Below are 12,424 nucleotides of genomic sequence, written 5' to 3' on the forward strand. Positions count from 1 at the left end.
CTGCCGCTGCTCACCAACGCACTCCGGCGCCCGTGCCCCTCGTCGCGGCTGCAGCTAGCCGCGCCGGCGCCGTCCCTTGCCGCGGCCTCGCTCGCCATTTGACCCGCTCGGGTCCGCCTCCTCGGGCACACGCCCGTGACCGCTACGCCCCTTTAGCCTCATGGGCCACTGACCACAGGGGCCCACAGCCCCTGTTTTGTAAAAAAAAGATATTAAAAAATAAGTAAATATAAAAACATTTAATTATTTAATTAATTAATTAGGTAATTAATTATCTTAATTAGCCTAATGAACTAGTTTAGTTATTTTAAATCTGTTAATTAGTTAGGTCAATGACAGACGGGCCCCACTGCCCTGTTTGACCAGTCAACGGTCTGTGTTGACCGCTGACATCATGATGGTGTCATGCTGGTGCAATAACTCCGTTTTAGCTTTAATAATAAATTCAGAAATTGTTTAAATCTTTGATAAATCACAGAAAATAATCCGTAGCTCGGATGAAAAAGTTTTATACATGAAACTTGCTCAGAACGACGAGACGAATCCGAATACGCTGCCCGTTTGTCAGCCACACGTCCCTAGCATAGCGAACATGCAACTTTCCCTCTCCGGCCCGTCTGTCCAAAAACGTGGAACACCGGGAATACTTTTCCGGATGTTTTCCCCCCTTCGCCGGTATCACTTATCCCTGCGTTAGGTCACCTCTAGCACCGCGTATTGCCATGTTATGCTTTGTGATGCTTTGATTGCTCTGTTATTTATTATGTTCCCCTTCGTTACTTCTTTCCGGTAGACCCCAAGACCGATGTCGGTACCCCCTATGATCGACTACACCGACGTCGAACCCTTCTTGCCAGAGCAACCAGGCAAGCAAACCCTCCTTGAGCATTCCGATATCGCCCATTTCTTTCCCTCTCATGCTTGCATTAGAACTGCTACTGCTTTATGTATGATCCTACTCTGATGCATAGCCTATTGTTGTTACCTGCTTTCATACCTTACCTGCTTATCCTAAACTGCTTAGTATAGGTTGGTTAGAGATCCATCAGTGACCCTACCTTGTCCCAGTTGCCCGGCTTTATGTTCGATGACTCGATCAACGTGATTGACGTCCAGGCCCCGACACCGCACATCACTTTCCCCTTTTGTTGCTCGACTCTGCAGAGTTACCATCGAGTGCCGAGGGTGGAACCTCATACACCACTGCTGATGAGATCTCTGTAGTCTAGCTATCCGTTCGTGGTCATCGAGGGTGATTTCCTCCTTAACCACTTCCGTTAGGGCTCTGTCGTGCAACCCCTCAAGTGTGAACCTCGAGGGTGGATCCTCTTACGTTCACCTTGATGATAACATCGAGTGGAATTCACCGGGGGTGATTCCTCGGGTTTTCTCCTTGGTGTTAGACACACAGTTACTATGGTTACTATGACTTTACAACTGAACCATGTTACTAAAGACGGGTAGGCCCCGAGGGGTACCCGCGCGAGCTTAATAGCGAGTGATGTGGAGTCAGGTTGACCTGGAAGGTGCCCGCGAGATACTTACGAGGCGTGGCCGGGCATTCTTAGCCCATGTCGCAAGTACTCAAGACGGGGCGACGGGGTCACATCGATCGTGAGTCTCTGCTCGTTACCGCGCGTTCCTAATCCACTACGATTTGAATATTTGATCCGATGGGCCTCTGGCCTGATAGCACTAACCATCACGTGGGCATAGTATGGGCGTTCTGCGTCGTATACATCGGCCGAAGCTTAATAGACGTCAGCGACTGAGCGGCGCGCGTCGGGTTGGACTGGTAAGCTCTTGCCTTTTTAGGGAGGTAGCTAGGTCTGCTCATCGGCCGCCCTCACAACGTGCAGGAGTTCTCGGGGAGATGACCCATGACCCCTGGGGGCATAGGTTTAGTCCAGTGTGCTGGCCTCTCTATTAAGCCTAGGTCGGGTTGCGGCGTATTGTTTGGCCGAGGCCGGGCATGACCCAGGAAAGTGTGTCCGACCGGAGTTAATCGAGTGTGGTGGGTAAGTTGGTGCACCCCTGCAGGGAAGAAAACATCTATCGATAGCCTGTCCTATGGTAACGGACACGTGGAGTTGTATCCCGATCGATACAACTAGAACTGGATACTTGTGATGAGAATTGGATTGTGATGATAACTGGATAGTATGGCTCTGGGATTGCTTTCTCGCAGGGAGTCGAGAAAGGATCTCTGGCCGAGGTTGATAACACTACTACTACTTTACTTTATGCTACTCTACTCCCTCCTGTTGCTGCAAGATGGTGGTTTTCAGAAGATGTTAGTCTTCGATAGGACTAGGCCTTCTCTCTATTCTGGCATTTCTGCAGCCCAGTCCACATATACAACCCATCCTTTGATACAGATGCATACTTAGTTTAGATCTGATGTAAGTCTTGCGAGTACTTTGGATGAGTACTCACGGTTGCTTTGCTACTTCTTTTTCCCCCATACCCGATTGTTGCGACCAGATGACGGATCCCAAGAGCCAGACGACGCCACTGATGACTACTGCTACCCCGAGGGTGCCTACTACTACGTGACGACCGCTGACGACTTGGAGTAGTTAGGAGGCTCCCAGGCAGGAGGCCTTACCTTTTCGATCGATGTTGCTTTTGTGCTAGCCTTCTTAAGGCAATCCTGTTTAACTCATGTCTGTACTCAGATATTGCTGCTTTCGCTGACTCTTGTGTTTTCGAGCTTATGTATTCGAGCCCTCGAGGCCCCTGGCTTGTAATATAAAGCTTGTATTATTTTAATTTGTGTCTAGAGTTGTGTTGTGATATCTTCCCGTGAGTCCTTGATCTTGATCGTACACATTTGCGTGTATGATTAGTGTACGATTGAATCGAGGGCGTCACAGCGCCGAGCCACCTTACCGCGGCTTTGCATTGCTCGCGAGCAGGCTGGCCAGAGCGGCAGGACCATGAGACGCTCTTCGTCCTGGGCGTCGGCATCGGCTTTCTCCTCCAGCAGCGTCGCAAGCGCCTCCTCGTCGTCCGAGTCCATCGCCGAGCAGACAAATCACTGAACATCTGGCAGGCGTGGTAGGCGCAGCCGCCGATATTCCAGCCCTGCGTGGCCGGAGCGCCGGAAAGCTCCCCAGGAGCGGGGTGGAGGCTGTCGCGGCGGAACCCTCTCTTTTCCGGTGGGGGAATGGCCTACCTAACGGCGGTGGGTGGGTAGGCGGCGCCGGATCGGCACGGCGGCGGAAGGGCGTGCGCACGAGGGGGAGGGGGCAATTTGGACGTGCAAGATGCGTTTTCGCTTTACAGTGGTGGCCCAGGCGTGGTTTTTCTTTCCGCGGGAGCCTCCAAGCGCCCCCAGTGCGCTAGTTTCGGCATCGTGAGAATGCAACTGGAGTTTTTTTTTTTTGACGCCAGCGTGAAAAAACTCACCCTGAGAGGCATGTTGGGGACGTGAGTGGAGATGCTCTGATAAGGAGGGTCACGAGGAGGAAGATGCCAACCGTCGGATCAACGGCTGAAAAATCAACCGATTGAAAAATATTCAGGCAATGAATGAATAGGCGGCCCCTTAAAACTGACGTCCTCTCTCTAGACTCTCCCAGTTCTCTAGACGCTCTCTCTCTCTCTCTATCTATCTCTCTTCCAAACCACGACCTAAAAGAAACCTGAGACAGAGGTGGATTTTGGTGGGGGCGAGGTGGTGCCGTACCCGTCTCTAACCTAACCTGACCATGCACGCATCTCACCTCTCGTCCTCCTCCTCGTCATGATTCCTTCATGGATGACGGGCGCCCTAATTAGGATCAGGTTTTAGTAGGTGATATATAAAAGCGCATTTCGCAGGAGATCAGGTAATATTAATTTCTCCCGATCATCTCCCTCTTCTTCTTCTTCTTTCGATTTATCCATGAGGATTTCGTCTCCGCATCAGGCTTTCATCCGTGGATCAGGACGATGACGTCGACGGCGGCGGCGTCCGGCTCCGACTCCCGGCGGCTCTTGCCCGGCCGTCAGAACTCCCATCAGGTTTCGTTCTCTCACCCGTCTCCCTTTCCTGTTCTGCGTTCTTTCTGTAATAATTACTCCCGGTCGACCCAAATCAACCCGATAATTGATTGAGATATATTGCAATAATTAACATGGCAATCGGGTGGGAATGATCAATTAATATTAACCAACTACTCCCTCTGTTTCTAAATATAAGTCTTAGATTTCAATACGAATTACGTATGGATGTATATAGACATATTTTAGAGTGTCTGTCATATATTTAATGGTTTCTATTGATTCACAGATGGACAGGATCAATGGAAATGGCCAGAAGTCTGCCACTCAAGTGAGTGATCACAACAGTTTCCCTTGATTACCGTCTAGTAGTGCATTCATCATACATTCCTCATTTGCATAGTTTTTTCTGTATTCTTGATTTGGTGTCTCCATACTTATTCACTGGATTTGTCCTCGTTGATTTTCCTATAGAACAGGCCTCCACATTCTCCGATGGAGCAGACGAATTTGACGACGACGCGCTTATTGCCTCGGAAGCGCTGTCTCGCAGAACTGGCGGCTTTGAGAGAAATGCAGGCCCTGGGAATTTGGGGATGTTTGGTAGCCTGAAGTTTGTGGTGCTCAAGTCAAAGCTCAACCTGTTGATACCGTGTGGCTTTGTGGCAATCGTCGTCAAGGACATGACAGGAAATAATGTATGTGTGCTAAATTGCATCCAAGTGTTTCATCAATTTGTGTTAGTATCTGCTTTATGCTGCATTTTTTTGTTCTCTTGTCCTGATATTACACTATTACTCCTTTGTTTGTGTTGAAGGGCTGGGTGTTTCCCCTGACTCTGTTGGGCATTATTCCTTTGGCCGAGCGACTGGGCTTCGCCACCGAGTAATTGTTACATTTTTCATACTTATATAATGATCCTTGTTGATATTGTTGAACAAACATTTGACACTTTACTTCTTACTGCAGGCAGTTAGCATTCTTCACAGGCCCAACAGGTCTCACTCAGTTGCTCTTCTTCGAAGCATTTTGATCCGACTAGCATTCGTATTGATTATGGAAAATTTCATGTGCATGCAGTTGGGGGCCTTCTGAATGCTACATTTGGAAATGCGACCGAGTTGATTATATCGATCCATGCGCTAAGGAGTGGAAAGTTACGAGTTGTCCAGCAGTCTCTGCTAGGGTCCATCCTGTCAAACTTGCTTCTGGTTCTCGGTTGCGCATTTTTCAGTGGAGGGGTCACTTGTGGCAAAACTGAGCAGAACTTCAGCAAGGTGACAATTCTTGTCTGTTCACAGATTTGCACAATGTAGATGAGAGTGCTCATTCTGTGTTGTTGCAGTCAGAGGCAGTAGTGAGCTCTGGGCTGCTTTTGATGGCCGTATTGGGGTTGCTGCCTCCTACTGTGCTGCATTACACTCATTCAGAAGTCCACTCTGGAAAGTCAGGACTAGCCTTGTCAAGGTTCAGCAGCTGCGTCATGCTTGTTGCTTACGCTTGCTACATCTACTTTGAACTGACAACCAGTCGCCGTCGTGAGGAATCTAATGAAGTAAGTGATGGATTGCCCATACTGATATGCATAGTTTCGAATGATGTTTTGCTTGACTTTCTATTTCTCCATATTTTCTTTTTTAAGTTTCTGAGTTAAATATGTGCATTTGATTGGACCAGGGAAGAGGTGAGAATGTAGGGGATGCCGACAACATCGAAGCTCCTGACATTTCAAAATGGGAAGCCATTTCCTGGCTTGCAATTTTGACAATTTGGATCTCAGTACTCTCTGACTACTTAGTTAATGCAATCGACGTAAGCTCTCTTGTAGATCCATTAGATGATTATACACACCTTTTTTCAGTGGTGTTGTTTGTGAGAACCTAACAGATGCATATATGCAATGTTCTCATGGAAACATATTTCATGATTTGCACAAAAATATTACTTCCTGCAAAGATAAAATGATAATTAACCTTGCACATTTATCAGGGGGCTTCCCAAGCTTGGAATATACCGGTTGCGTTCATCAGTGTTATTTTGCTTCCGATTGTGGGGAATGCTGCAGAACATGCTAGTGCTGTCATGTTTGCAATGAAAGACAAATTAGTAAGAGAAGCTTAAAATTCTTATCAATCTTCTGTTCACACAGATCGGTAAGATTCTTGTATTTTTCTTGTAGGATCTTTCCCTTGGAGTTGCAATAGGGTCGTCAACGCAAATGTCCATGTTTGGGGTAGGTTGGTCCAGCCGTTTGTGCCTTACTGGCATTCACCTGAATTTATCAGCTGTTGTTTTGCTGACAGATTTCTCTGCATCTCATTTTGCAGATACCATTTTGTGTAGTGATAGGGTGGATGATGGGCCAGCCCATGGACTTGAACTTTCATCTTTTCGAGACCGCAAGCCTCTTAATGACGGTACTGGTTGTCGCTTTTTTGTTGCAGGTACTAAAATTATATACTGGTAGCATTCTTCGAGACCTCTGCCTTGCTTTTGCGAGAATTCACTCTTCTGTTTTTCTCTCAATTTCCAGGATGGGACTTCAAATTGCTTAAAAGGGTTGATGCTGTTTCTATGCTATCTGATAGTCGCTGCTAGTTTCTATGTACATTCCGATCAGGATCCTGATGGCAAGTTCTTCACTTCTGCACTTCCTCTGCCTGTTCTTTTATCTTTCAGATCAAAGGCTTTACACACTGCTTTGATTAAAGCCACCGGGTTCGGGTACATGGTTGATTAGTGTTTGTGCTGCATGAATTTTCAGTAGTTGGGCATTTAGCTACAAACAAGGCTGCTATAAATATTATTTTCATGAATCTCAAAATGCATACCCAATAAGAAAGCGAGAAAGATTTGTATTGTGATTAATTTACATAATTCACTAATATTCCAAATTTTTACCTGCAGGTAATAACCCTGCGCAAAACTAGCAGTACCTGGATGATCCCATGGATTCTACAGAAGATTTCTACCATGTGACAACATTTGCAATCAGGACAGGGACTATTTGTGTATTTTTGACTAATTTCGCAGTGTTTCCTCACATTTAGAGGTCTTTCAAGTGCATCCATCCTTGAAACTCTTTTCAGAAAGCCGCACATCCAGTTTTGTAGATAGGCAATACAGGTAAAAAAGTATAAAGTTGTGTAGGCAGATTCTCTTGTTATGGAACCAGCAAAGAATGAAAGTTGAAACAATATTTTAGTTTTGGTATTTTTTTACCAACTAAGTGCAGCAAGTGAGGTCTCATCATTACATAACATGTAAGATCAATCAAAACATCAGGTTCTTAACTTATTCCATTCCATCAAATTCAAACCCATCGAAATTGCATCAACTCCTTAGAGGCTTAGATGGTATACTTCTGAGAGACCACCTGATTCCTCTTTCCCTCCTGGCTACCTTGGCCACGGCCCTTCGCAATCCAAGCAGGTGTTTAGGGTGCTCAGGACGTCCGTAACGTCCAGGCATGCCGCCAGGACGTCCGTAACGTCCAGTGCCACGCGCATCATCTCGCCGCAGTACTCCCATATGTAGGGTTCACATCGCAACCTCAAACTTCGATTTAATTCAGTTTATCTTGCATGCTTAAGACGTTCATGAGCATGAACAGGGAGCTTTGTGACATCTATGTTTGAACTGCAATGCTAGTTTAATTACAGATGAGAATATCTTGTTTATTCCTGGAAACAAGCAGCAGAACTACTTATATACACTGGCTTAGCTAGAACCTTGTCATAAGGTATATTCAAGGAAAACAGGATATATGCAATTGCAAGCACTAGAACTCTACATGGCAAGAAGATTAAAGCATGCACCATGATCGTTCATTACGGTTCACTTTCAAGATCAAGTTGTAGCTCTGGCCTTCTGCTATCCATTTGCAAGTTCTGTTCTATTTCGGTGTCGGAAATTTTACACTTCAGCGACGGAGCTGAAGTGGTGCTGGCCTCTGTTTTCTCCTCTGGTTTCGGTACCAGAGATTTTCTGGCCTTCTGTTGTTCTAGTATCCGCTGCAAATATCTTGCATGCTCCTCTATGCGCAGTTGTAATTTCCTTTGCACCTGATGGCCAAAACAACAATGTTAACACTGCTGATAAGCTACGAGTTTTTCTGAATATAGTAAGTTCTGTGATGACTAATAAAAACAATTCTTCTTATCAAATAGTAAAGCATAGATTAACCAAGAATGCTGACAAAGGCTTCTGAACTTCATGAGAACTGTTTCTGAACCTATCAGCATCTTCTTATCACACTGTTACCTCTAGTTGCTCATGGAGCTGTTTCTGAACCTCCATTTGCATCCGTAGAGCTTCAGCCATTTGAAAACTCCTACGAAATGGAAATTGATGTGAGTTTTGATGACACTTTTTGTGCATGCCCCTCATGCTAACATAAAAAGAGATAGCAAGTTCTGGAGAAGGAGATACTTCTTTTTGCCAGAATCAATTCCAGATGTTGATTTTGCCTTGTTATCTTCTGAACATGGTCTCTTCACTAGATTAGCATGGAGCCAAAAAAAAAACTTAATGAGAATGACAAAATTACAACTCAAAGCAACTTCATGAGAATGACAAGATTATGAATGAAAACAACTGCCACTATGTCAAATATTCAGAAATTATTTTACACTTAATCTGTATAGATTTTCCCTTCACCTTAGTCATCTTACCTTCTTTTTTCTCCGGAATATACTTCACATGTCGATAGTTCTGCATTTTGAAATAACAAGTGGTGTATAAGCATCGTAATGTGATGATATGTTTGTGAGTATGCATTTAAAGATATTTGGCCATTTACCTGCAAATGGCTCTTTACGTGAAAGATCGTCAAGCCTTCTACCTTCATAAGCTTCAGCACACCCTTGGGAGTTGCCTCTGCAAGATATGTACATGGAACAAAACATCTAAACGTTGGTTCTATTTTCAAGAAAAAATTAGCCCAAAAATTTAACAGAGTGATCACCCTACTTTCCAGTCCTCCGAGCTTTTTCAGAGCCTCCACAAAACGCTCATGGAGCTCAAGTGTCCATCTCATTCTCGTTTTGCTACATGTTGTTGCTCCAGATGAAGAAGGTGATGAACTCAACTGGACTTTAACCGGAGAACCCCCACTGCGCAGATCCTCATGGTCAGAGGAAGGGGATAGTAGACTAGGTGAGCATTGCGGCGCTATGCCATATATGTCCTAAGCAATGAGTTATATGGAAAATAACTAGTTAAAATCTGAACTTAGCCAAGATAAAGGTGCATGTGAACTCAAGAAGCTAGTTGAAGAAATACTCAGATAATGATGTTAAGTGAAGGATCAACCATGGAACTAAAGGTACTCACATCTAACCGAGGGCTCTCCTCGTTGTCGGTGATGGCAATCCCAAGTTGTTCAGACAATAACTGAAACTCCAGCTGCTCACTGAAATCCATGGAACTGCCTCCTCCACGGAAGCTACTGTCAGAAGCATTGCCGGAGAGGTTAAGGAAGTCCTTGAGATCATGTGAATGTTCATCATGACCTTGACTACCATCGCTGTGATCAGCAGCAAACAACAGAGCAGAGATCGATGACTGCGCAGCTGAAAACTGCTGCTGCTCACATTTAGGAGGATGAGGCAGGAAAGGCAAACCGCTGATTTGCCAGCATAATTTGGAGTTCGTCGGTGACGCCGAGTACATGCTTGCACAGAATGTGGAAGAGCTCGATGAATTCGGGTCTGATAGGTCAGCATATGAGACGCGGGAAATACCATCTGCCGAACTGTAAATTTCAGATTTAGCATTGAACATTTGATGGGCTGAAGGTTGTGGAACATTGCAGGTGTGAGCCATGCTGTCAGGAGCAATGATATCTTTCACAGGAAGTACACTCTGTGTGCTCATTGTGCCCTTGAGAATGATAATCGAGATGGAAAACTTGCTCCAATCCAACCCTGCAGCTTAAATATCCAGTCAAGCAGCATACAAGTTCCAAGTCCTTTCAAATTTCAATATCTAAAATGAAAAATTGTTCAGAAATATGGGTGCAAAAAGTCTAATCTTGTCCAGAGACATCATTATGCAAGAAAAACAAAGCATTACATTTGAATTGGGAGTACTAGGCTGTCAATAGAATGATTCAGATTGACCTAAGAAATATGCTAAAAGAATGTACACAAGGGACATAAGAATATTCCCAGATGATTTAGACCCTTCAACAATAGTCACTCATATTTCAGAGGTAATGATAGTTTGCTTCCTATAATTGCTACGGTCATGTCTGGAACTTCTTTTCACAAACCATGAAATCAAACTCACGTACAGGGAGAGAAAATAGACACTCCCTCCGTTTTTATTTAATCTGGACATTATTTTTGTCTCAAGTCAAACTTTCTAAACTTTGACCAAGTTTATAAAGAAATTATTGACATATACAATTCCAAATCAATACCGTTAGATTCATCACTGGCTATATTTTGACATCAGATGTTTTTGTTATTGTGAATGTTCCTATTGTTTTCTATAAACTTGTGGAACTTTATAAATTTTCACTTGGGACAAATAGATGGATGCACTTATGCAAATTTTAGAAAATATATAAACCCAGTGCCAAACTTGACTGATCTTCTTCTGCTAGGGAAGATTTAAGCTACCAAAACCTGGCCGGGGCTATCCCCTTTTCGAAAAAAGGTACTCCTACCAAAACTTGATGACAGTTCCTTCCCATAAGCAGGACAAAATGAAAACGCAGAAATCAAAAGGGCACATGAAACACGACACAAGAAATGGGCAAATTTCCTTTGCCGCGGGGAGAGAGCGCAGATGAGCCATTAACATCCCAAATCAACAAGAACACAAAGCAGAATTACTCTATTTGGCAAGGAGAAGAGCACAACTAGGACTGGATCAGTGCCGAGAAATCCATGGGAATGCAGATGTAAGCTTCATTTCTTACCTGAAATTCCAAGAGGACTCTGGTCTCTGGAAGAGGAAGAGATTCAGAGCCAAGTCAGCCGCCAATCCTCCTCTGACTTCCTCCGTCTTCTCTCTCTCCGTGTTCGTCCAGAAGCTCCCTGTGTGTCTCTCTCTCTCGCTATAAATTAAGCCTGTCTCCTACCTATTCAGTGCACCATCTTAATTGGACGCTTGATTGCCTTGGCCGCCTTCTCACAACTCTGTGGAGTTAGTTAACAATATGCAGCTGCTTTCTCTTGCCTTTGCTGCCGCTATGCTCTTTCTTACTTGTGGTACTGTCCAAGGTTTGTTTATCTGTCGCCACATTTTAATCATGCATGCAGGCCGGTATGGTACCCGGGTTTTTTTCCCGAATAACTTTTTTTTGTAGGTTTATTTTACGAGGAAAAAAGAAGAGCAATCCTATCTAAGTTGATGTCATTTGCGAGTTGAGTTTTTCTATCCGAGCAATATTTGTACTACCAAGTTTTGTCAACTTACTTAACTTCTGAACAAAGCAACATGTTGACCTGATCATACGGACTGCACGGAGCAGTCGCTTGTGTTGTGAGACCACTTGTAGTTGGCCAACTTCTTACAGTATTACATCTACTTGATGATGTGACGCAAATTAAATGTAAAGAGAGAAGGAAGCCGTATCATCCTGAACCAACGTGCTGGGCAGCAGGCGCAACCTACAAGGTACAGTATTAGGCTAGTCACAAATTTTTTATTACCTTTCTACAAGTAATACTATTGCTGGAACGAACAGCATTAGTTTTGCAAGAAGCACGGCGGGGGCTCGTCGTGGTCCTGCGTGAGTGTGGTGTGCGTGATCCGTTGGCGATCGACATTACTTGGGCAATAATTTCTCCCTGGGAAAATAGGTGGCCTGAGAAATAGCATATCAAAAGAAATGCATTGACGGAGATGGACGCGGTGCGCTCCTGCGACTCCAGCGGCGTCGCTCCCCCGGTCGCGGGGCTGCCCTCCGGCGCGCCCCTTGCCGGCTCCGTCGCCTCCCCTCCCTCCGCGCCTCCCTCCCCGTCGCCGGCGTCTGCGGCGTCATCCGTCCTGCCGCCCTCCCCGCCCGCTCCCGCGCCCGTCCCCCGCATCCGGTGGGCCGATTTTGCGGACGACGAGCCGTTCCCCCTCTCCCGTTGCTCCCCGTTGCGCCGCCTAGCCCGGCCGGGCCGGTGGCTCAGCCCCCCACGAGAGGGGTTCTGCCGCCGGCTCGCGGCAGGTGCGGTCGCCGCAGCCGCCCTTGAGCTCGTCTCGGGCATCTGGCATGCAAGGCCGGAGCTTGCGGGGTGGGGATGCTCGCCGCCGCCGTGCCCGTTCGTGGGGCGTGGCCGGCCGCTCGGACCGCGGCTCCGCTCGCGCTTCCTGGCGCCGCTCGCCGTCGGCGCGGTTGGAGCTTGCCCCGACATCGCCTCCGTCGAGGTGTGTCCAGGCCCTCAAGGCTCCGGTGACCCGCGTCTCGCCCTTTCGTCCATTCATCACTTCGTTT

At 46.1% G+C, this 12,424-nt stretch overlaps 2 protein-coding genes across 3 annotated transcripts; one reads left to right on the forward strand and one right to left on the reverse strand.

Annotated features, from left to right (window-relative positions):
- Positions 1 to 3,608: 3,608 nt before the first annotated feature.
- LOC119318794 (putative vacuolar cation/proton exchanger 4) lies at positions 3,609 to 7,195 on the forward strand. The gene is made up of 14 exons (XM_037593380.1): positions 3,609 to 3,833; positions 3,914 to 4,008; positions 4,277 to 4,318; positions 4,467 to 4,685; positions 4,805 to 4,872; positions 4,957 to 4,985; positions 5,068 to 5,264; positions 5,333 to 5,542; positions 5,665 to 5,799; positions 5,977 to 6,093; positions 6,167 to 6,220; positions 6,315 to 6,431; positions 6,521 to 6,617; positions 6,895 to 7,195. Exons 2-14 carry the CDS (start codon positions 3,937 to 3,939, stop codon positions 6,915 to 6,917), a joined length of 1,380 nt encoding a protein of 459 aa, XP_037449277.1. The 5' UTR covers positions 3,609 to 3,833; positions 3,914 to 3,936; the 3' UTR covers positions 6,918 to 7,195.
- A 109-nt stretch (positions 7,196 to 7,304) lies between these two features.
- On the reverse strand, positions 7,305 to 11,779 carry LOC119315144 (protein PHOSPHATE STARVATION RESPONSE 3-like). Of its 2 annotated transcripts, XM_037589818.1 has the most exons (8): positions 10,916 to 11,772; positions 9,322 to 9,914; positions 8,959 to 9,175; positions 8,789 to 8,865; positions 8,661 to 8,700; positions 8,419 to 8,485; positions 8,251 to 8,320; positions 7,307 to 8,051 (listed from the first exon to the last, which is right to left on the reverse strand). In XM_037589818.1, exons 2-8 carry the CDS (start codon positions 9,862 to 9,864, stop codon positions 7,818 to 7,820), a joined length of 1,248 nt encoding a protein of 415 aa, XP_037445715.1. In that variant the 5' UTR covers positions 9,865 to 9,914; positions 10,916 to 11,772; the 3' UTR covers positions 7,307 to 7,817. The 2 variants fall into 2 exon arrangements, with proteins under 2 accessions (XP_037445714.1, XP_037445715.1); XM_037589817.1 differs by having other exon boundaries at positions 7,305 to 8,051; positions 8,789 to 9,175; positions 10,916 to 11,779.
- Between the last annotated feature and the right edge of the window lie 645 nt (positions 11,780 to 12,424).

The sequence above is a fragment of the Triticum dicoccoides genome, chromosome 6A, assembly GCF_002162155.2.
Source record: "Triticum dicoccoides isolate Atlit2015 ecotype Zavitan chromosome 6A, WEW_v2.0, whole genome shotgun sequence".
Classification (NCBI taxonomy): Eukaryota; Viridiplantae; Streptophyta; class Magnoliopsida; order Poales; family Poaceae; genus Triticum; species Triticum dicoccoides.

Coding starts and splice junctions, on each gene's coding strand:
- LOC119315144 (XM_037589817.1), bottom strand. CDS start 9,864: ATGAGCACACAGAGTGTACTTCCTGTGAAAGATATCATTGCTCCTGAC. Junction 8,701..8,788: donor ACGTAAAGAGCCATTTGCAG/GTAAATGGCCAA, acceptor TTCAAAATGCAG/AACTATCGACATGTGAAGTA. Junction 8,486..8,660: donor TATTCCGGAGAAAAAAGAAG/GTAAGATGACTA, acceptor ATGCTAATCTAG/TGAAGAGACCATGTTCAGAA.
- LOC119318794 (XM_037593380.1), top strand. CDS start 3,937: ATGACGTCGACGGCGGCGGCGTCCGGCTCCGACTCCCGGCGGCTCTTG. Junction 4,686..4,804: donor AGGACATGACAGGAAATAAT/GTATGTGTGCTA, acceptor TTTGTGTTGAAG/GGCTGGGTGTTTCCCCTGAC. Junction 6,094..6,166: donor TTGCAATGAAAGACAAATTA/GTAAGAGAAGCT, acceptor TTTTTCTTGTAG/GATCTTTCCCTTGGAGTTGC.